Source organism: Pezoporus flaviventris, unplaced genomic scaffold, assembly GCF_033815535.1.
Source record: "Pezoporus flaviventris isolate CSIRO_AGI_PZ_B2104156 unplaced genomic scaffold, CSIRO_AGI_Pfla_v1 ptg000015l, whole genome shotgun sequence".
Classification (NCBI taxonomy): Eukaryota; Metazoa; Chordata; class Aves; order Psittaciformes; family Psittacidae; genus Pezoporus; species Pezoporus flaviventris.
In genome coordinates, this window is record NW_026892563.1 from 20,464,853 (window position 1) to 20,488,828 (window position 23,976).

General features: G+C 43.1%; 1 protein-coding gene across 2 annotated transcripts in view; it reads left to right on the forward strand.

Moving 5' to 3' along the window:
* Window positions 1–284: 284 nt before the first annotated feature.
* The window catches only part of CYYR1 (cysteine and tyrosine rich 1), a 54,311-nt gene continuing 30,619 nt past the window's right edge, over window positions 285–23,976 (forward strand). Inside the window, exons 1-2 of one of the 2 annotated variants that reach the window (XM_061453754.1) lie at window positions 285–419; window positions 2,500–2,602. In XM_061453754.1, coding sequence (XP_061309738.1) covers window positions 332–419; window positions 2,500–2,602 — 191 coding nt within the window. In that variant the 5' untranslated portion in view covers window positions 285–331. Of the gene's footprint in view, window positions 420–2,496; window positions 2,603–23,976 lie in introns of both variants that reach the window. The other variant, XM_061453753.1, reaches the window with a different exon arrangement.

Here is a 23,976-nt window from a genome sequence, read left to right on the forward strand (position 1 = left end):
GACCAAGGCGGCGGGAGAACGACGAGCGCAGCCTTCCACAGCCTTCCGGGACTCCCCCCGCAGCCAGGCCCGGCCGAGCGGGTCCGAGGCGGACAAAGCCGGCGGGAGGCGGGGAAGAGCGAAGGGCCGCGCCGCGACGGGACGGCCCCACCGCCGCCACACACGGCGCCTTCGGGCCAGCCCGGGGGCGGCCCCGGCACGGCGGGGGGCAGCGGGCCCGGCCCGGCCCGGCCCCGACGGCGCCGCCCGCTAACCTCCCCACCCCGGCCCGCCGCCGCCCCCGGCCCGCCTTCGCGCTGGGGCGGTCGGCGGCTCCGCGCCCGCCGCCGGCATGGAGGCAGCGGGGCGGCGCGGCCCAGCCGAGGGGCGCCCCGCCTGGGGGGTGCTGCACCCCCTGCTCCTCCTCCTCCTCCTAGCAGGTCAGCGGCGTGCGTGGGGCAGGGGGAGCCGCGAAGCCGCAGGCAGGGGGTGCGAGCGGTGCTGGGAGGGCTGCGAGGGCCGGGGCACGGCGGGTTACGGCAGGCGCACGGGCTTCTCCTGGTTGCCGGAGGTGGAATTGGCAGCAGAGGTGGAAGGCGATGTTCGGGGTGTCCCAGCAGAGCTCTCTCGGGCAGAAAGTGCAGTGTGCGAGTCCTTCTCGGGCTGCAGGGAGGTTAAATGCGTGTCCTGCGGGAAAGACGAGGTGTGGTGTCCTGTCCCGCACCTCTCGGTAGCGCTGGGTGTTGCGAGGGAGCAGGAGCCACAGGACGCGGCTGCCCTCACATCTGGTCCAGTAGCTGTGCTTACCGGTCATGTTGCGGGCACAGCTGTAGGTGCGTGTGTCGAAAAAGTAGGTAATGGTGCGAAAGGCTGAAGCTCCTGTCATGGAGGTCCTGCGGGGTAACGGTGCGAAGGCCATGCCATGAAGCGTCCCTTGTTCAGGCATGGCGGTTACCTCACAGTAGAGCCCATGCCAGTCGCTGGCTTCTTCTCTCCTCTTTGTGGAGACAAAAAGTACCTCTGGCTGCCCCAGTTCACTAGACTGAGGGGCTGGTCTTCAACCGATGGGTCACTTGTTCCATGTTTTGTGCTTGTGAGTTTCCTCAACACAAGGGTACAGGCTGAGGGCACAGCTGCATGAGCTGACCCTTGTGATGTGTTGGGTAGCCTTCTCCAGCCCTCACCGTTGGTGCTTGTTTTCAAGCAGAGACCAGGCATGAGCAGGTTTGGAGAGCTGACCTGTGGAAATGTAGCAAGCAGGATTAAGGTTTGGGATGGATCAGCAGCGTGAGCCATTTGCTGTGCAGTCAGTGTGCAAAGGAACCTTGGTGCAAGGTGGGAACTTGCGGACAGAGGTGGGACGGGATCAGGACTGTGTCAATGGCTGATATGAGGCAGGGTTGCCCAGATCCCAGCACGTGGAAAGTTGGATCAGCAAGTATGAATGACAGTAATGGAATGGGAGAGCGGGAACCACTTAGCATTATCTGCTGCCTAGGGAACAGGAGCCGCGGAGTGTCAGGAGTGCTTCCGCATTGTTTGCCATCTTCGTTTTTTGGGTCTGTGCTCTGGCAGCATGTGACCAAAGAAGTCACCAGGGGTGGTGGTATGTGGGGCAGGGAGTCCATTTGGATTCATCCAGGCTGCAGCTGAGGACCTGGCAGTGGGGAGGAAGATCCGGGAAGCACAGGATCTCTGAGGGAGTTTTTACAGTGCAGTGTCAGTACCCAAACTGTAGGGTGTTATTTACCTGACTAAGGGCTTTGAAAACACTGAATTGCGATAGCACAAGAGGCTGATAGCTTTAAAATAGCTTCTCACAGCAATAAAAGGATATGTGTTCTTCCACATTTCTTAACTGTGAAGAGCTCTCTTTCTGTTGTGGCACAGTGTGTGTTGTTCCTCAGTCTGACGCAGCATTGCTGCTGGAAACATTTGCGGCCCTGGCTGGGCAGGACAAAGCCTTCAGCAGTGGGGCTGATGGGCACCACCATGCCACGCTGGCCATGACCATGGAGCTGAAGCAGAGTGAGGGGATTGCCACCAGCTGGCAGGGGATGAGGAAGCCCCGGGCAGCTCTAACCTGCACCCCAGGCTAGGGCTGGGCAGGGACTGGGGGAGGTAGCCAGTTCCCAGGCAGCTTCCTTCTCTTGCGCCACCCTGCAGCTGAGGGAGACAGGCAGTGTGGCCTCAGGTTTCCTTCTGGACTCCTTGCTGGAATGGAAGGAGGTGGTCTGAGGTGTCTTTATGTTTAAAAATGCCTTTTTCTTATTTTAAAGTATTAAGCATGAGGAGAAACTGATATGGCCAGCTATAAAATACCCACGCACAAAGCACCTAACTCTGAAATGCAGAATGAGTGGGAATGGGTTGCCACTAGGATTACAGGGTCAGGTTGTGCCTCAAGTGAAGTCCTGTGATTGTATAAAACTGTTAGATTGCATTTTCTTCAAAGCTGAGCTGTACCGCATTTTGTTTTTGCTGCTGTTTGACCGCATGAATGTTATTTTTATTCAGCAGAAGATTGTCTGGCTCAGTGTGATAATGACTGCAAAGCTTACTGCTGTGATGGGACTACTCCCTACTGCTGTTCATATTATGCCTACATTGGGAATGTCCTTTCGTAAGTATATCTGCACTTTGAAAAGGAATGATGTGCTGTGTTCATGAACACTAAACTTGGGGTGCAGGACACTCTGTTTTGGCAGTAAATGGTGTCAGGGTTTGGGGTTTTGGGATCTTGGTTCGGTGTGTTATTTTTCTTGCTGGTAGCAAAACACTGGTATTCCTCTGAAGTCTCATGTTGCATATATTTTTGAAGCGTACCAGAAAGTATGCTAAAGTATGCTAAAATTGAGGGTTATGTATTTAGCCTGTGTACAATAATATAATTTGTGGGTGTAAGCTTTAGAGGTAGTGAGAACTTTGTTTCAAGCTCTTCAGATGAAAAGGGCTGTGAATAGAAATCTTGTGGGTTTTGTTGAAATGCTTTGTTACACTACCTGAGTCAAACCACTTGGATTTGAGACCTTTTGCTTTGAGTAAAAACCCCCTTTTCTTTTTAATGACTTGTTTGTTTTTATTAAGTGGTGTTTTGGCTTTTCCTGGAATTTATTGAATAGATTCTAGGTGAGGGTAATCTGACCCTTTAACACTGTGGTATGAATAGCATGTTTCACAGTTCTTAAAAAAGACCACAGCAGGTGAAACGGGGTGGTTGTGAATATTTCTCATCTAGAGAAAAATATAGGAGTAAATTGTTGATTAAAAGCATAAGCTCTAGTGAAGCTGTTTAGCTATACATCAGTGAGGAAGAAAAGAAGTTTGCATGCTAGTGAACCTGACTCTAGGCTTTGGTCTTAATTCAAGTGAAAATCCATAAGTATTATGTTCATGTGTGAGGACAAACCTAAATAAAACATAAAATCATAGTCACAGAATGATTTGGGTTGGAAGGGACCTTAAAGATCATCTAGTTCCAACCCCCTGCCATGGGCAGGGACACCTTCCATTAGACCATCCCTGGCCTTGAACACTGCCAGGGATGGGGTATCCACAGCTTCTCGTGTAACCTGTTCTGCTGCCTCACCACCCTCATAGTGAAGAATTCCTAATCTAAATCTGTTGTTCTTCAGGACAGGGCATCTTACTTTCTGTTTCATCAACCCCACCTTCAGGGTAGGGCATCTTACCTTCTCTTTCATCAACCCCACCAGTAATCTCCTTAACATGTGTTCTGTAATGTATTTTTGGTTTATATTTTTGACTAAACCAGAAAAAGAAAAGGAGGCTCGTCATACGGACTGCTTGGTGCTTTGGGAGGAGTGAGTGGGAAGGTGATAGTTGCTTTCTCTAAAAAGACTCCTCTCTTGCAGTTTTTGTTTAAGCCATGGTACCTGGGGAGCATGCCAGTGTTCCTTCAGCATATTTTATAGCACTTTGAAGGAGTAGGCAGAGTGATGGTGTTTTAATACAGAATCAATCCACAGTTTTTAAAGCAGATCAGACACTTCCTGGACTAAAGTAAATAAAATTATAATAGAGCACTAGAATCCTTCATTGCTCTGGGAAGAAAAAAAACATGTACTTAAGATTGATTACTGTTGGGGAATGACAACACATCTTTTTTCCTGCTTACCTAGGGAATGTCTGCTTTAATTTATTTATTTTTTTTTTCTTTTCTCATTCCAAAATTGCTTTCCCATTTACATGTGTGGAAGGAGGTGATGGTTTTGAGTACCTTATTCCAGCTCGTGTAGGGTTAGATATGATGGACACAGTAGCCTAGGATATCACATTATAAGAAGGTGGCATCCCATAGACTGCGTGGATTTCATCTCCTACTTCCACGTGAGCATCAGTGGCATTTGTCCAGCCTAATGATAGAGCTGTGCTTTGAGAAGGAGTGACCAGGGAATTCTTTAGAGCGACTGCTGAAATGTTCAAACCGTGCCTTCAGCACCAGGTCGACACAGAATCTTTTGTATGTTTATTTAACAAATGTAAACAGCTATTAAATTAAAGCTGAGTGCCAGTGGCTTTGACACACTGGAAGGGTTTGTGTGTGTTTGGATGGGTTTAAATACTGGAGGGGGCTCTTAAAAGTGCCATTTACCACAACATGTCTCAGAGGAGACATTTGATTCTTCTAATTTTTTATGGTTAAGCACTCCAATTCATAGACTGGAAGACCAGGAGTCATTATACTCTTCTGAGCTGACATTTTGTGTGATTGAGCGTAGTAGATTATTTTTTTGTCCCCTAAAATCTTCTTTAAATGTGTGTAATCTCACTTTGAAAACTTCAGGCATTAATGGGTTGACCATCTCTCCTGGTAAACTGTTCTGTAGTTCATTTACTAGCATTTCTGAGAAATTTTGCTGGGAAATGAATGTTGGAATCCTACTGTCAACTCTTAACTTACTTGCAAATTTGAAATGTGGCCCTAAGTAGTCATCATGACAGCTCTTAACCTTATCGCTGAGACGGATGAACTCTGTCAGCCTCACATGTAAGATTTGCTTTGTTTCTGCTCTGGGGTCAATTCTTTGGCCTTCCTTTCAGCTCCCTCTAGTATTTGTTGAAGCATGGCTAGTAGGGCTGAGCACACAGTTTTGACAGAAGCCTTGCCAGGATTATTTTTTCCTGTATCTTTCTTTGAGTACCTATTCTGAAGCAGCTATCTGTGATCATCACAGAAGGTTGTTTACCTTAACAATTCGTTCCAGCTCTAAGTCTTTAAGCCATGGTCTTCAAAGCATGCCTACTGCTTTAAGCCTGCAAACTGTTCTTTGCTAGGCTTACTACCTTGCATTTATAGCCTTGCAAAAGACGTTATTGTGACTTTTAACTATGATCCATAAGAATAACCTTCCCTTTTCATTATTTGGCATTATATTGGTCTTTTATGTGCAAGCTTTTCACACAGAAGTTTCATGTTTCCTCACCCTCAAATGGCAAACCAATGAAATTGCATTAGAAGAAGACACAATCCCTGGAATTGGGAAATGGCCACTAGCTACTTACCTGCCTATGTCTTTCTGTTAACAACTGTGTATTGAAATCTTTTAAAGAATGATTTTTAATCCAACAAATTATGTGTGCTGCTAGTTCCATGTAATGCTGTTCTTTAAATATCCTTCTTTTCCTGTGTCACCATTTTTGATACTACCGTCTACACCAAACAATGCACTTGATCTGCATGGGTGCTTTCAGAAATGTCTTTTTACTGCCTGAAACACCATTAGGAGTCCTCAGTGTTGTTTTGGCTCCTCTCCTTCTTTAGAGGTTGTCTGTGCTTCATGTGTTTACCACTGATTTCTGTGCTCTGTCTATTCTTTATAAATCTGTATGTCTTTCTGAAGTTTCTGTTCTTTTCTGGGTTGGTTTTTATTTCACAAGCATAATTCTCTGTTGCCATTTTGGAAAAGCTTTTTAGCATGCAATAGGTTCTTTTTAAACAATTTTCTGTTTTGTTTCATGCTTCTCTTCTTTTTCTAGACCCATATGCCAGCAATTGTGCAGACAGGCTATAAACACCAGGCAGTGATGTATATACTGATTTTAGAACAAAATCAGTGTGACTAGATCATGCTCATTGATACTTACGTTGCTTGTAGCTTTTAGGTGATTAATTAACTCTCTTCACTCATTAAAATGAGATCAACATTGAATTATTCCATGTAAGGGTTTAGAATTTTCTATTTTAGGAAATTATCATCTTTTTAGGACACCAGGGAATTTTTTTTCTTCAGTCAGATGAGGTTTTCAGCAAACATTCTCCTGGCTGTGTGCATCTCTGATTAGCCTGTTTTTCTTTCCACACATGAAGAACAGATGCAGAATTATCAGCTCACTCTAGTATTAGGATTTCAGGGCCTGTAAGAGAAGTTCCAGTAACTCCATCTTTAGTTGGACTACAGGTATAATCTGTAAGCATTCAAGGTCTGTGATTGAATCATCTGTAGTCCCATGAGCATCTCTAATGTAAAGTAATACATCCTTCCTCCTCCTCTGCCAGCTTCATGATGCCCTTTCAGAGCAAGTTGTCACAGCATTAATGTTCCACCTATATTTCCCTTCCTACTAGTTTTCAATAGCTACAGCCTGTCATTATTTCCTCTGATGCATATGCGTTTCCTCCTGTTTATTTGCTTGGCATCTACTACTTAATAGTTAGCCCGTCTAACAAGGGTTTGGTTTGTGGTTATTTTTTTTTTTTGACAAATTACAGATTTATGTTTAAACTTGTGCAACATAACAGAGCTGTGTCTGTAGGATGAAGGAAAGGTGCAGGGATCCTTGAGTGCTCAAACTGTTCCTCCTGCCCAACTTTTCATTCCCCACCAGAAGAAAGCTTGGAGGCATCCTTCCCAGCCTTCAGCATCATCCCAGATCTTTGAGTCAGGAAAATGAGACTGCCCTTCAGAAGATACTTTCTGAGCAATTGGGCTCATTTGTGACTGACCTTTTACCAGTTTCTTTGTGCTTCATCTGCTTCTGCAGCTCGCTACCAGGCTAGGGACTGCAACAACTGCAGTGTTATCTCTTGTGATGGATGCTCCAGGTTTGCCCACAACAGTATCTTCCTAACTATCAAACCAGCAGCATTTTGACTGAGGAGTTGGAGACATCTGGTTATTGCCTTCAGCTCCAGCCTCAAACCCCAGTGCTCCTCAGAGGTGGGAATTGGTATGAAAGTGGTTTCTTCTGCAGAACCCAAATTTGAATGTGTGCTTCTGACAGCGCTTTTTGTATTTGCATCTGACAGGCCCCAAATTGTCTGGCCCTCATGCTTTCCCTGGTGGATTTTCTAACAGCTCATTTCCAACTTTTTTTGTCTTCTTGTTGTGCCTTGTGTTTATCATGGCTCATAGGTAACTTCTGAGCCACAGAGAGCTCTCTGGCCAGAGATGCCAGTAGATGCATGCTGTCAGGAGTGGTTCTAGATGCTATCTTTGCTCTTGCACAGCACTTCGTGACCAGCAGCTGTGAGTTGATGTGAAATAAACCCAGATTCCAAGTTAAATAGTGGAGCAAAAAGAACAGAAAGTCAAGCTATGCTTTCAAATGAATGCTGCTTGGCCAGTTGAATATTCAGTGGGAAATGAAGGGAATGACACCCAGATTTGGTCCACAGTATTTAAGAAAACTCATTGATAAAATACTCAGCCCTGGTGATCGGTCTGTATTTTCTTGCTTAAGCCTTTAAGGGGAGTAAACTGGACTACTGGCTTAAGCAGAAGAAAGCTAAGATGCAGTGATGCTACCTTTCATTGTAAAGTGTATGAATTTTCTTGGTAAATGTCTTCAGAATGACTTACTCTAAGGCAACTTTATTTAGAAAAACAAAACACATGATTCCAAGGACTTCAAAAGTAACTGGAGGAAAAAAGTAAAAAGTTTAGAGAACTGTGATCTCATTGCAGTTAGTGGATGATTATTTGCAAGAGAGTAGGTGGAAAAGTCTTACAGAGGTAAAGAGTATGCAACAGCCTGTGTAGTTACCACTGAAATATCAGGTATTATTTACATGACCATAATCTGTGTTGGAAGGGCTGAGTTTTTTGGGTGTCTTTTTGTTTTGTTTTAAGTCTAGAGGTTGCACAATGTGGCCAGGAAGGAAGGCAGACAGAATAGGAGGAAAAGAGGCAGAGAGTACATTTAACATAAAAATCGTGTGCCTGCCTCAGTCTGCATAACCAAAGAAAAAGCCATGAGTAGTGTATTTAAGTGTGGTATCTGACGTGGAGTGTTTTATAACAAGTAGTACTTTTGAGAAAAGCAGTGACCTCAGAAAATGTCCCTTAAGCTGATTCACTTGATACGAGTATATGGGATGGAGGGTGGGTACGGAGTTGGAGTGCACCAAAGGACAGAATTAACATTTTAAGAGTTAGGAATATTGAGATATAACCTCTGGAGTTCATAGTGAATAAAAAAAATCAGGAAGCTTGGTATTCACTGCAGATTCCAAATAATTAAAATTAGACACTCTCAGGCATCCCACAGTAAATATGTGAAGCAGCATATGGGTTGGGGATGGTTCTCTGTCTGCACGACAGTTGTATGGTACTCTGCTTAAAATAAAATTGCATTCCTCTTCATCAGCGCAATGTTCACGAATTCCCACGACTGAAGTACTTTGGGCTGATACGTAAAGCTGCAAACTATTTACCTGGTAGTTGTCATATCATGCCTCTGGCTCTGAGACTCCTGATACGTGCGCCAAAGGCCTGGTTCAATAATTATGTTTTCCATGTGGCTTGAGTTGCGGCTTCTGATCAGAAGAGTCTTCCTGAGTGAGCACACGCAGTAAAGCCTGAAGATGCTTGTGCTGAGTGCTTGGGGCTGGCTTTAAACATGTCATCAGTAAGGACAAGACTGATAACCATTTTCCTTTTCTTCTAAGAGGCGAATAACTTTTCAGCCTTTCAATCCTTGGTCTTCAACATCTGTGGAAGCATGCTATCTGTGCTTCAGCATGGAAAACCTCCACAAAAAAGGTGTCCAACTCTCTGTGCAGGGGGCTGATTAACCACAACTTAGAAAAAGATCCAGGACCACATTTGCATTGTAAGATCGGCTGGAGAGAAAACTGGTATTCAAAATGTGACCTTTGTGAAGTGTTTGAACTTCCAGGGTTTTTTTTGTTTCATGCCTATTGTCCCAGTTCATATCCTTTAGCAGAAAATGTGTGATCAGATTTATGACCAGAACGCTATCTGCTCTTGATGACAGCTGCAGAGGAAAACCTTGTCAGCACCAGAATTAAAACACAGGGTGCCTTTTCTTTGGCCCTTTGTGTTTTCATTTCTGACCCTGTGTTGTGACAGGCAGCTCAAAATGGGGAAAAAACTGTTTTGCTTGCCAAACAGCAGCTCTCAAAAGATAGCTCCTACTTCAAGTCTTCCACCTCTTTTTTTGGGGGCGGGAGTGTCTCACTGTTTTGAAATGTTTGGGACTAATGGAATTAGGTTCATTTATTTGACCAGTTTAGAGAGTTTAGGTTTTTTTTATATTAATAGGTAGCCAGAAGAACTAGAGTAGTTTTCTTCAGTGAAAACTGGAAGTCTTTGTAAATACGCAAGTTCAGTTGTTCAGAAGAAAAAAGGCTAGCACTGTTTCGTGCTAAAACTTGAGTTGTTGACATCCCTGTGGATCATCTGGTTTTCATCATTTGGAATATTGTTAGAATCTGGCCTGAAAGTGGAACCATTAAGGTATAAATCACTGAAATGCTCTCTGTGGCTTAGAGAAAACTCTGAGGAGGAAAACCAAGCATTCATGAGGAATTCAGCGAAATTAACTTGCTTATACTGTACTACTTTGAAAATATGTTTTCAGTGAAAAGGAGAGAGAATTTTGTGTTTATCACTTGCAGTGGTCTGTTTTGGAAGCCTGCAGGATTTTCCCATAAGGTTGGGTCATGCAAAAGATAAATGTTTTCTTAACACTTAGTAGGACTGATGTAAAGACTGAGCCTGGGGATTATGCTGATCACAAGAGGATTGTCCTTTCTTTGTGAGAATTTTACCCTCTGTCTGTTATTTTATGCCGCCTCACACATCTTTCCCTTTTTCAAATGGTGGAAAGGTCCACCTCCGAATTTTGTAAGAATCTGTAACTTTGTTTAGTCATCTGTACATCCAAAGCTTTGAGAGAATTCAGATAGTCCTCATGCTGTTGACATCAATAAGCTAATTCAGTAGGGATTTCATGCACTTGGCTCTAATGGGACAAGGTGTAAGCTGAAGTACCTCATTGTATCCAAGTGTCATAAAACCACATCTTTTCTTTCTTTTTTTGCTTTTAATAACCATGATACCTTCCACATTCACTGTCACTTCATGCTCTCTTGTTCCCAGTCCAAGTACTGCTTAAGGAGGTGTGTCACTCCTGGAGGGTCAGGAGGTACACAGGACAAATCCCACCTCATCTGATCCATCTGTTCCCTGCGCATCCAATGCATATATGCCTCCCCTACCCCCAGCTGGAGAATTTCTGTTTTATTGGCTAATTCTGAGATTTCCCTGAGCTTGACTCTCAGAGGATTAGTCTGTTGTGTTTTATACTGGTTGCTCTGTAGTAAGTAATACCACACCAACTCGGAGCAGAGTTATTAATGAAGATACTTCTGGGTTGAAAGCTGTGCATGAGGGCCATTTGATGCAGTGCAGTGTAATTGCAGCCAATCCAAATAAAACTAGGTGCACTAATTCAATATTTGGACAATATTGTCCTAGAAAGATAAACTCATTCTAATCTTAATGTGTCTCTTTAAGGCACAGAAACAAAGTTTGGTGTATGTAAGTGAGTTATTTAAAATTAAAGAAAATTAACTATTAATTCACAGGGCAGCCACAAGTTCCTTTGAGATTTATCACAACTGGATAGAAATTCCATAGTTAATATAATCCTTAGAAATTCACTTAAGTTTTCTCAATTATTTTTCTCTATTTAAAAAAAGGAAAAAGTTTTGACTTTTACCTTCAGCATCACTTCCACTACCATTAAATCCTTCCTTCTTTTTTTTTTTTTCCTCTTTTTTCCCTGTAATGAATTATTTTTGTGAAATATTTCTGCTGGGACTTACTTCATACATAAGTATTTAGTATGGGATGGAGAAATGCTCATCTCACAAACTGGGCAGGCATGTTTCATCATCTTGTCTCTCTCTGTTGGCTCATTCACACAGATAAGAGATTTTTACTGCTGCCATTAAATGCAGTTACTCCTTCTGTTCACAAGGGAGGCTCGGTTTGCTGCTGAATGTTCCAGCTTCTTTGTCTTTATTGAGGCCCATGGTACAGTTTGGCACAAGCACAAGAGGTACTAAAGATCTACAACTGTTGTTGAAATATCTGTTCAATAGCTAAGATTCGGTGAACCTTATTTTTAGGTGCCTTGTGGACTTGCTACACTGCTGTTGAAGCATAAAGGGACTGCACAAACTATCTCTATTCCAGTCCTTTATATAGTCCATGATCAGGATGACCTAATGAAGGTGTAATTTGGATACTGCTATCCTGTAGCTATTTGCAGCTGCTGAGCAGACAATAGGGCACCAGTGTTAGGAAACTAGGAATAACATATAAAATGCAGTTTCAAATGTGTGTGCTTATGGTATCACATTAACTGCAGGCTTGATCTCTGATACCGTATACTGCTTATTTCTGTCACTCTTGTTCATTTCACTTTTCCTTTCCAGTGTCACAGTAAGAGAGGGCCTGGATGTAAGCATGTCCCTTCCTTTTCTTCCCTTCCCTTTCCTCCCCTCATCGCTGCTTCTCCCTCCTCATCCCCAGTAAAAGGAACAGAATAAAAATAACCCTTTTGGCACAGGAGGGAATCAGTTAGCCTTGGAGAGTGGCATGTCCCTTCATGGAGGAGGAGGCAGCACTTTCAGCAGCAGATGTCTTGCACTTCAGAGGACAGAGCCCCCCAGAAGCAGTTTGCAACCTTCCAGGTAAGGTAACATAAACTGGGAGGAACAGGAAGGTTGTCAAGGAGAGGGCAGGGGATTGCAGCTGCTGCCTGTTATCTTTCATACATAATGTGTATATGCATGTGTGTATGTATACACACGATTAGGATCTTATAATGTATTTACTTCTGAAATTCTACTTTAACAATTTCCTACAACACTAAAACCATCTAGATAACTGGCTGGATTACAATACTGTTCTAGTATCTGTGTTGAAGCACCACATCACTGGTGCCCATCAATATGAGTCAGTGTTCAGCATTTAAGGTGCTGTGGTGTCAGGAGCACTCTATGTTGGGCAGCCTCTGTGATTTTGTCAGGAGTGGTGAACAGGGAGGAGGGAGCAGCATGGCAGAGTACTTGTTCCCATGTCATGATGCCAATGCAATAGACTGGTGGAGAAAAAGAGAAGCAGAAATACTGTGGTAACAGACGGAGGAGGATTTCAGAAATGGAAGACAAGCAGTGGAGAGACCCAAAATTAATTGCTTACATATAAGTAGCACTTGTAATATAATGGTGTTTAAATGGTATACGACAGCAGCTCTTAAAATTCTTTTGTTTGGATCACATCCTTCAAGCCCCCGAGTTTCTGTCCTCTCCTCGTCTGCTGCTTTGAAAATGTAAACCAAGAGAAGAGAAAATAAGCAGCTAGCATAAATTTAACACTTCACTTATCATTGTTGGCATTAAAGCAACTCTAAGAGTATTTTGTACAAGACCTTGTTTTTGCATTATATCTCTTGGAATCTTCTCAATTTTCCAGGTAGAGTAGCAAGAATTTTGTTAGTGCAATATTTTGTATAAAGAATACAGATTTTTTTTTTTTAATCATCTTTGCTTTCCACTTCTATAGGATATTCTCTTCCAAGGGTTTCAAAATACTTAAATTGTCTATTGTTTCAGTCTTATGCTCACAATATCCTGTCTGCCATTCACAGAGTGTGCTTCTGCTGGTGATGGGGCTCCTCGGTTCTAAAAGCAGTGTAAACTACTACAAATACAGATTAATTGTTTGGGTTATGGGCAGAATTTTGATTACTTGGAGCCAAAGTCTGATGTTGAATAGAGATATTGAAAATGCCATCGATAAAACATACTCAGATGAAAACCTCTTGTGATGGAGAATGACCTCGCATGTGAGGAGTCCTTGTGTGCCATGTCCAGCACGAAAGTGCTGTCAGCTGTGAGTGAGAAGCATTGATGTTAATCTAATCTAAGTAGTAACCTTCCCACAAACCTAGTTTGTCATGTGCAAATGTTGTGTTCTTTTAAGATGAGTTATTTTCATCTCCCTCTCTGTTGAGATCTCTGCTGTGGGGCACAGCTTCTCCCACACTGCAGCGTGATGAGTGCTTGCTGTGCTGTGTGGTCATGGTCCCCAAAGACCTTGGTGAGGCTGTGTCTGATGATGGTTAGTGTATTTATGTGGCTGAAAGCTAATACTGTTCTTTCAGTCCATGGCAGTAACCCTGTGTTTGGCTTGGAAATAGACGGCCTATTTACATAAACTGAAATTATGAAAATGGATGACAGGCTCACCAGTCTGCTTAGCTTGCACTGCTTTCCTCCAGTGGCTCCTTGGAGGGATAATTTGATACTAAATTCCAGTGGAGAGAGAAAGAATAGAGCTTCAAGGGGATGGGGAATGGATTAAAAGTTACTGCCCCCTTTCTCCATTTTCAGCAACATTTAAAACTGTCTGAAGTAAAGCACAGTGCTTCTTTGTTCCTGAGCCTTCATGGCTGAAACCTAATGATTGAATTAGCATATTTCCAGAAATGTAATAAAATGTCAGCTTGACAATAATGCTTTCAAAATTGCTGTGTGACAGGGGTGCTGTAAACATAGTGGCGTGTCTGCTGTATGTTTCATATAATATGCTACATTAAGATAATGTGCTGAGATTAAGAGAGAAACTGAGATTTAACATCTGTATTTGGTAAGCTTACATTGTTGCTATCTTCTGACATAATTTATTTTGCATTAAAATTCTGTAGCATTTTCCTGCTTGTTCCTCATATCTTTCCCCAGTCATCCTTTCTTCTGAAGTGAGGATGAAATAGCCTTTGGCATGGCTGCCTGTGCTAGCAGGGGATGGATTTGCTGATCTGGGAAGGTCTCTTCACACTGGGCACAGAAGGAGGAATTTGTTCTGGTTTGGACCTCGGCTGATCAAACATTCTGAAGCTCTCAGCAAGCTGGCAGGTACAGGGTCTCTCTCCCGTGTTCCTCTGCAGCCCTGGGCTGACAGCAGCTGCTTATAAGCTGACCTCCAGACTGGTGTTTGCACAGCAGACAGTGATTGTTATTGTTTAGCCAGCACGGATGGTCACCTCTGCGTGTGAACTGGCCTGTGTGCTGCTGGGGAAACAGCCCTGGTTTATACTCCAATTCAGCAAGTTCATGTGGTTCTGAGCTGTAGGTCCTTGTTTAAAGCAGGGAGGGTCTTCTTTTTACCTCCAGTGAGGGAGGGCTTGTTCTGCATATCTGTGAGTAGTTACCAAGAAGGGTGCTCCAGTAGGCACCTGAAGAGACCTGCAATCCCTCCAAAGGGCTGGGAAGCCTTGCTGGGGATTCCACTAGGGCAGGTAAGCAGTGGGGAGGGCTGGTGTGATTGCTAGCCCAGGGCTTCTTCCTGGGCTCTGAGTGTCCACTAGATCATTGGGTATGTTTAGGAGTGCATAAAAATAATGCCTAACATTTGAGATCTATCAGGTACAGGTACAGTCAGGTGCCCTTGAGACAGCATTAGTTACGCTTCTGTATACTTCTGGTTTATTTTCCCAGGACCTTGCAATGAATAGATTATACTCCCATTAAAGGTTGACTCATCTCTTCTGTGAAGAAGCTGCATTACTTCGAAGTTCTTGTTGCTTAAAAGCTGGGAAGAGCCTGGCTGGCTTACCCAGAAAATCACCAGGGCTCCTGAGGAGCAGGGCTGAGTCAAAATGGAAAACTGCTGCTTGGTACTCTCTATGCCTTGTCCTACACTGGGGTTTAAAGGAGAATTGTTCACGACATTTGTGCTTCAGAATTGAAGGAAAAGAGCAGTTTATACCTCAGTAGCTAGGAGCTCTTTCCCCAGGCGTGGTCACTCAGCTCGTCCCTGACCCTCCTGCCCATCATCTGCCCATCACTGTAGATGCAGCTGCGGACAGCTGCATCTTGTCCTCCCTGTCTCTGCCCATGGTGCCATGCCCTGGGGAGGGCACGTTTTTGGGCATTTTGGTCCAACCTGGTTCTCATCTTTTGCCTGGCAAGCAGGGGGTGACCAGAGGCCCTGGGAGAGGCTGGATTCTCCACAGGGAGGATATGGAGGCCTTGGGGGTGATGAGGATGTGCTGAATGGGTGCCCTCTTACACCTTCCTGGTAGGCTCCCATGATACAGCATTGAGGGAAAATGCAGTACCTCTTTTAGCTAATATAAAAGCAGTTACTGCTCTGCTAGACTGGCAACTGGAAAGCATCTTACTAGTTAGCAGCTGCTGTTTTAAATCTGTTTGCACCCTCAAGTGAGGGTTTTCACTTAGGCTTCGTTATGGTTAATAATTTAATACATGTTGCAGGTCCTGATAGAGCTTTGTAATGAGATGCCATTGTTTTTCTCTGCTCGCAGAAAATGCTGGATGTATGGATATGAGAAACAAATCCGCTAATTTATTACTGTTATCTGTCACTTACGTTGAATGATTTTAATAACTGCCAGAACTAACAGCTCCTTCATAACCACCAGTAGCATTACTATAGCTGTTGCCATATTTTTATCACTCTCATTGTTTTTTCAGCTTGTGTCACAAGATACAAACTGTCAATTAACTGGGCCAAATCCTCAAGTCACTTGATGTGCACTGACTGAAAATATGGTTCAGCATGAGAAGAGCTATGAGATTTTGGGCTGTCTCTGGTCTGTCCAGAAGAGCAGCTCCACCGTAAGGATCCCCTGTTCTCTCTGGCCATGCTCAGGTGTGAAAAGTGCCTTCTTCCTTTGTATTGTCAACAAAATCCTCATATTGGCTTCACAAGAGCAATACAAACCTTTCTGTCCAAATGCCTGTGCCATAAAATAGGGATTGGAGGTTTTTTCCCCTGTGAATGCAGATCTTCAGCTTTGGGGTTTGTGCTCTGACCTACTTAAGAAGTGCTTGAGGCTGAGCTTCAATCTGGCCCCCTGTTTTGTAGCCAAATGTTTCCAGTCCTATTTTATTCCTGTGGGTTTAAGCTACTTATTCATCAGAAAATGATGTTACTTTCTGTCTGTGTCCACCTGCCTGGCCTACCAGTGGTCTTGGAAAGCCCTCATGGTGGCTGCAGGACACAAAAGCCTGACCCATGAGCATGTCCCTTGGAAAAGCTCCCCTCGCCAGGCATTTGCTTTTCTGCTGCAGCAGCTTCAAACAGGCTGGGAGCCAAAATAAAACCAGTTTGGACTAGAAGGTGTGGCTTATCTGCTGCCGGACCGTGACAGTTCAGAGAAGAAAGCTGTCTTTTCTCATGTTCGCATATGCTCAGCGTCATTGCTGCCACTCCCTAGGGGACAATGCTGTGCTTCTCGTGCTGTAGGGATGAGTGGAGGCATGGACCAGCCATCCCGAAGGAGGTCAGTCCTTAGCCTGTGGGTGGGAGTTGTCACTGCCTCTGCCCAGGGAGCTGAGCTGCAAGGACATCTCTTCAGAGCGAGTTGAGCATTCCAGCAGTGTAACTCCTCAGCCCTAAATGCCTGCTGCTGCAGGGTGGGAGCCCCATCCTCCCAGAGCTGTCTGTCCCTGTGGGCAGGATCCCAGCCCTTGTCTCCATACTATGTGCCAGGGAAGCGCTCTCAAGGGACAGATCAGTGATCTTCCACAGGATACCGCTGTTGTGTAACTACTACTTCATTAAGTTAAAAGGATTAGGAACTGGCTGACATGTCAAAAAGTGGAGGCAGCAAAGAATTAGTGTAATGAGGGCTGTTTGTAGTGAGGTTCTTCGGGGATTAGTACTAGCACTGAAAATTTTCCAATGCCAGTCAGGACCTAGGATGTAAATGCGAAATCCCTGGTTGTAAATATGTGCGTGAGAAAGATACATTTTAAATGAACGCGCTTTGGAATTTCTCAGATGGCAGATTTAAGGGTGTTTCTGTGACTTTAATTTGTTCCTCTTTTGTATACTTTGTGGTGCAGCCTTCCATTACATGGTTTTAACAGAGCAGTGGGATTCTAATACTCATATATGTCTTCCATGGAGATGTCTTACATTCATAAGGGTAGGTACATCTTCATACAGATTTAAACTTGGACTCTTAATGCCCATTGCATGTAGTAGTGCAGAAGCCACTCTCTGGTCTTGATGCAGGAGATTTCAGACCAGTAAGTGGCTCGGGCCTTTGGTGGCCAAAAAACTTTACCAGCTCATGTGAAATATGTTTCTTGCCTTATTCTGGATGTTACTAATTAAAACCAAAATTCATCACAGCTGGTGCCAGGCAAAATATTAGTTGGGTAGCGCAGAAGGTCAAGGGCCAGAGAACTGAGTGTGCCTCCTCCTTGGAGAGTCAGTATATAACAACGTGCTTTCCAGCCCCTATGTTTAAAGTGTTCAGCATCCCAGGTCCCATTTTCATCTATCCAGGAAGAGGCTTACTTCCAGAGCAGAGGTTCTGGGAGGCCTTAAAAGTCTCAGACTTTCTGCAGGTGGTCTCCTGTGGAATCACCCCTGGCTTTTGGGACATTTGCTTTCTGTGATTAACATTTTACCAGCTGTACTGGAAAACTGCATGCCTTTGTGTATGCTAACTTCAGTGCACTTCCTGACTTTTTAGTCTCAGCAATGTGGCTTTTTCCTGTTTTGTTTGTTTTTTTTTTTTTTAAAAAGAACACAAAACCCCCACACATGGACACCTCAAAAAACCTTTGCGTTCTCTGCATACTCAGTTCCTCTTGACCCTTCCATACTTTCACTACCATCTTTACATTATTTCTGCAAAACCATGAAATATAATAAATAAACTCTTAATCAGATGTGACTGCGTTCCTGTTTTTGAAAGCTCTCCAAGATGGTGAATTAAATGGGGGAGGGAAAGCTTAGATTCTTTTGTGATCTCTGATAGTTTGATATAGGTTGAAAACTCCTGTGAATTAGTGACATCAGATGTAATACAAAATATCTAGAATTTTAGGGCATCTTCTCATATAAAGGTCAAGAAGAGAATAAAAATAAGCTCTATCCTGTTTGAAATAGATTTCAGTAGCAATATATTTTTTCTCTTCAGCTACTTAGCATATTTTTCGTAGCTAGGAAATAGCTATGAAAATAGTGTTATATTTAATCTGTGAAATGGGATTTTTTTAGGTGTATATTTAACAAGATATTTTCAAGACTCTCTTTTAAAAAGAATCTAAAATCTGCCTTTAGATGTCTTTCTTGGGTTTAATATCTATGGTCTGAAAACAGATTTCCAATGGTCATAAAGATACTAACTTTATTTATCTTGAACTTAACAGGAATCTTGTTGAAGCTGTAGAACCAGCCTGGTAACAAAATGTCTCTGGCCCACCTGCATAGTGATGGTTGATGCCTGGTTCATGTGTGCCATTTTAATCTCTGAAATAAAATGTATGGAAGTGATGATTGAAGCCCAGTCAGCACAGCGGTACATTATCCGTGTAGAATCTTTGTTGCATTCTTCCATCTCTTTGTGAGCAAGCATGTGTACCACCCAAATTCATACAGTAAATGGGCTCTAGAAATTTCCTCGGAGACTGTCTGCCTTCCCTGTGGTTTACTGCGCAGATCTAGCAACTTCAAGAAGGCATCTCTTGCAAAATACAGTGGTGTCTGAACCTAAGTGACCTGTCCAACATGGTACAAGTTTCCGAAAGCCTTCATGTTTAGTGGGAAACAGAATAGTTTTGTAGGTGTTGTTTAAAATACTGTTTATTGTGTAAGTGGTTGTGCCAAGAGTGTATGGATTTGCTGTAACTCATGTAGATAGTTTCTTTTTTTGTTTGTTTTCTTTGCAATAAACTGTTAACATCTGCTTGGCTTGTAACCTGGGTCCTAGTTCAGCTCCCAGGGAATCAGCGGGAAGTTTCACATTGTATTTTATGGGCTGTGGTGAGAGAGAATAGAGGGCTGTCACCTTTCTGTGGTAATACTACCCTCTCTTCCCCCATCTGAGCTGAAATGGCATTTACTTTTCAGTCCTACTGCTGCCTTCACCAGTCAGCCTCATGACTGGTGCCAGTTATGGTGGCTTAATAGCCAGTTGTGGTTGTTGGGAGCTGGGTCCCTTTCAGTTCAAAAAGTGGACTGAAGCTATCAAATCATTTCACTGCTGATCTTACAGCAGTATTTCTGAACTGATCACATGGATGTAAATTTTATTACAGCTACCCTCGATGTCTCATGCTTGGAAGCAGCACATTTAAAAATCGGTGTAATCTCCATTTAAAACCTGAAGCAAAGCCATATACTAAACACAGGACTGCAGTTTGACTCCAAGAGAGGTGCTTTGATGTAAAGCCAGTGCATTTTGAATCTATTCATTTAATGCCAGAAAGCAGAACAGTGAATATTGCAATGTATAGTCCATGCCTGGCAGTTTCCAGTTAATTAGTTATATTGCCACGAAGAAGGTGATGTGTGACACAGACATTACCTGCAAAAATAGCTAGTGGGCTGTAAGCTTTAGGGCTCCATTTGAAAAGGCAGAGTGATAATGGAAGCACATACTGTTGTTCAGACATGAATATCTACTGCCATGGTCTGCAGGTCATGCTGTAACTGCTCTCTAAATTTAAGTAGGTACTTACTGTATGTGCATCTGCACCAGATGGCATAGATTTAGCACAGCCTGTGCTGCACTGAGTGAAATTGAGCCTTTTTTGTTGGTGCTGGTAAGGATATGTTCAGCAAGATAGAAATAGATTAAGTACAGAGTTTTCTTCCTCACATAGTACCTTTAACTGCAGTATCTGCTAGTGGAACAGACGATGCTCTGTAGAAATGAATGACCAAAAGCGAGTGATGACCCCAAGTAGAAGAGTTATTGGCTTAAGCAAATAGCTGATTTCCTGGAAGATTGTACTGATTAACTGGTTAAAGCCATACCAGCTACCCTTCATAAAGTAACAGCATAATCTTTTTAGCAACTCACTTTAGTACTCTCCTGTTACCACTTTAGTAAGGGGATGCAAATTACTTGTTTCAGAGGACTAACTTAGCTATGGTGCATCTGTCCTGTTGTTTAAACAGTGCAGTTTCCAAACCAGGAATTTAGAATTCCACAGATAATCCAAGTTATAACTAATTCTTAGCATTCTCTCACTGGATGTACCTTTGTATGTGTGTGCATGTGGTCTGTTTAAATCAGGATGCTTAGGAATTGCCCATTCACCCTAAAAGCTGAGCTCCCCTTAGCTGGCAGAGGCTCGTGGGCATGCTCAGCTGCTCAGGTCCATGCCCATCTCTTGGCTCTCTGGGCTGGATTCACAGTAGTTCTGGTATTTATAAGGGTCTGCACATTCAGTACCTCCACAGAAGTATATTTATAGTGCAGGCTTGACTGAAACATAAATTAAGGTGTACACTAGCAGGTAACAAAGATAGGACATGTTTTAGGGCTGAGTGGAAGGCGGGTCAGTTACCCTTTGTTTTGGCAAATAAGAAATGCAAAAAAATATACATGAAATTATTCCATGTTTAATAAAAAATAAAAGTAATTAGTTATTCTGTAATCAAATTACTTCAGAAATGCTAGGTACTAACAATTGCTGCATTCCTGTTTGCTAGGTGCTACGCATCTGGAATTGTTTTCCTGATGTTTCAAAGGAAGTAGAATTGGGTTTGTTCTCCTGAGAGTCAATTAGTTCTCTCCTGGTAAATATTTCTAAATCTGTAGGTGAAAAAAGAGCAAAGCTTCATCAGTGCTACAGAGAACAGGTCAATTGTGTAACTGCTTCTGCAGAATTCGTTAGCAGAGTTACATGTCAAAGCAGAAGATTAATTTGCAGAGATTTGTGCTCTTTGGCCACAGGTCCTCCAAGCTATAAGACAAGACTGCTGCACTCAAGGGCCCTGGTGCCCACAGAGGACCAATTTACCTGCAGCTTTTTTGAAGTTCCACCTTCTGGTTTCCAACTGAAACAGGAGCTGTGTTTTATAGCTCTAATCAGGTAGAGTGAGGGAATCTTACCCACCAACAGCTTTGTATTATGGAAATACTGGTTTGGCCCTGAGGTTGTCAGGTTTAGCAGTGGCTTTCCAAGGGCCAGTTCTGTGACAGTGTGTCACTGTAGACTGTGACCACTGGTTTAATTTCAGAACACAAACTGCTGCCAGGGGAAAGATAATGATGATACAAATACTGTGGGGTTTTTTATTTTATACAGAAATAGCACACAGGTATGGTCTTGAGAGCTAATGTAAAGAGAAATAAAATTAGCCCTAAGATGTAAAAATACCTGCTTGGTCTTGGTTTTAAAGGGAAATCAATTGCAAGGTGAAATCTTGGCTCCTTTTATGTAGAGGAGGAGTGGGGACTGGGCTGTTAAACCCAGGATGTCAAACAAGTTGCAGATTCTTGTGTTCCTGCATTGAAAAAAGAAAAATAATCATTGCACTCTTTAAAGAAGGAGCCTGCCCCTGTTCTTCAGTTTATAAATATTTCATGCTGAAATAATGCATGAGGTAGCAGAGCTCACACCACGCTGCAGGGCTGGAATTGCTCTTTTCAGATTCAGATTGAAGTGGATCACTGGGGAACTGCGCATATGCTGAAGCCAGGGTACCCAAATCTGCCACTGCAGGGTTTGCTTCTCAGCAGAAGTGTAAGAGGGAAGCCATTTGGCTGGTGGGGACATGATTTGTGTTGCTTGCTTTTTAAGTTGGTACTGAGGTTGAGCTTTAAGAAACAGGAATAAAAGATACTGTTGTGTCTAATGTTACTCTGTGATGCAATCACAAATGCATTGCCTGGTTCACTAGGTACTGGGTAAGTGAAATCAGTACGTGACTCAAAAACTGCCTTTTTTTCTCCTTCTGTTTTTTTTTCCCCATTTTCTGGCCCAGAGGTTCAGATTTTGGGCTGCTGGTGGTTAAGCAGGGTAATTAAAGAGTTAATCTCAGGAGGCAGTTATGGGAAAGAAGGATAAAACCTCCTTTCCTTTTTTGTGGTTTTGAGGTGGAAATGTAGACTCCCTGAGCGTCAAGTGGAGAGTGCTTCATGGAAATGGGGTTGGGCTGCAGCAGTGTGCGGTGGCTGAAACCACAGGTAGGTGAGCTGCCCCCACCCTGATGGCTGCGCTCCGTTTGCAGGGTTACCCCGCAACCTCTGGGAAGCAGTGTCACCTCTAAGCAGAATGAGGGGAGAGGCAAAATGAAGGTCTGGGGATAATGTGCAAGGAGTGTATGAATGCCCATTACAGCTCGTCATTCATCATGGAAATTAGGTGTACAGGGCACTCTATATAGTCTAATTTAGTACTGTTTATATTCCCCAAGTCAGCTCATTTTATCTACATAAACACTTAATTTCCTGTGCTCCATCTCTTTCAATATTTGATTTTGTCATGAACCCCACAGAATGTGAGGATTCCTGGAGGTCATATGTTTCTAGTTAATCTGAGAGGGAAGATGTAAAAGAACTGGAGCAGAAAGAAACACTCTATCAATTAAAATGTTATATGCTCCTTTTCTGAACCACTAGTAATTTGCATGATCTGGTGAGAACTACTGGGAAAAAGCCCTTGGAGAAATATTACAAAATGCCCAGATGATTTGCATATTTAAACAATTTATTCAGCAATCTGTTAAATCTTAAGCGATCTGTTGAAACAGAAAATATAAATCACCCAATATTTTAGTACAAATGAGGTTTCTTCATCAGGAGATAAATCTTAATTGTCCATTGTGCTCTTCTGTTAGCAGGATATTTTATCCTGTTAAACCTTCATAAGGTCAATAATTAATTGTTTTACCAAGCCAGTGGTTTGTTGGGGATTATCTGCATCCTCCCTGTTTCTGATGTGTGGGAGAGAAATGCATGTTCCAGGCAGACTGTAGTTTTTGTGAATCACCACAATTAGCTAATCCTGGGATTTCCTCCCTCTTGGTTTATTTTGTGAAAGTATCAAGGAAATAATTAGGTTGAAGTGCTGGATAAGGACTAGTGAAAGTCACAGGTAAATTCTTGTCTCTGGCACTGATGTCCCAGGCAGCCTTCGGCAAACTGTGATCAGCTCAGCCTATAAGCACGTTGAAGGAATCAAGCATTCCCCAATCTGTGAGCATGTATATACAGTCTTTTTTCTTTTTTCTTTCTGGCTGAATAGGTTCATAGTCTTGGCTGAAACCCCGTGGTACTGTTAGTCATAATAAAGAATATTCCCTGTTTACTGGATGCACTTTGACAGAATTTAAGGGAGAAATTAAATCAGAATTGCCTCCACATTTTATACTGCCCTGCAATCCCAAAGCTGCTAGGAACCAGATACTGCTTTACAGCTCCCTTTGGAAGTAGCAGAAAATCATTTCTTCCCTCCCTCTCCCCCTGTGTTTGCAGTGAGGGACCATGAGATGCAGTGAGTTGTCTAAACATTTTTAATGAGCAAGGGATGGAATTATATCACCACTCACAACCCATTTCTCCTGATACCCAGTCGCTTGCTCCACTAACTGCAAATCTTTACCAGATACAGATGACAGGGCCTGGCATAGCTAATGGACTCAGTCCCTGATCTTACCCTTGGAATCTGGTTTCTTTAAAAGTCGTTTTCATTATTTGAAAAGAAGCAGACTGTTCTAGCTGCTGACACGGGAGTCTTAGCAACTGATTGGCAAATTTGAATGCAGAAAACAGACTCTGGGTAAAATCCAAGTGCATATGTGATACCAGTTGTTTTTAATGCTACTGTAATCAACTTGGCCAATTTCTTGTGGATAATTAAGTACTTGGAGTTCTTTTGTCTTGCATTAGTTGTTTCAAACATCAGGAACAGGGTGGTTGTTGTTTTTCTCTAAAATGTAA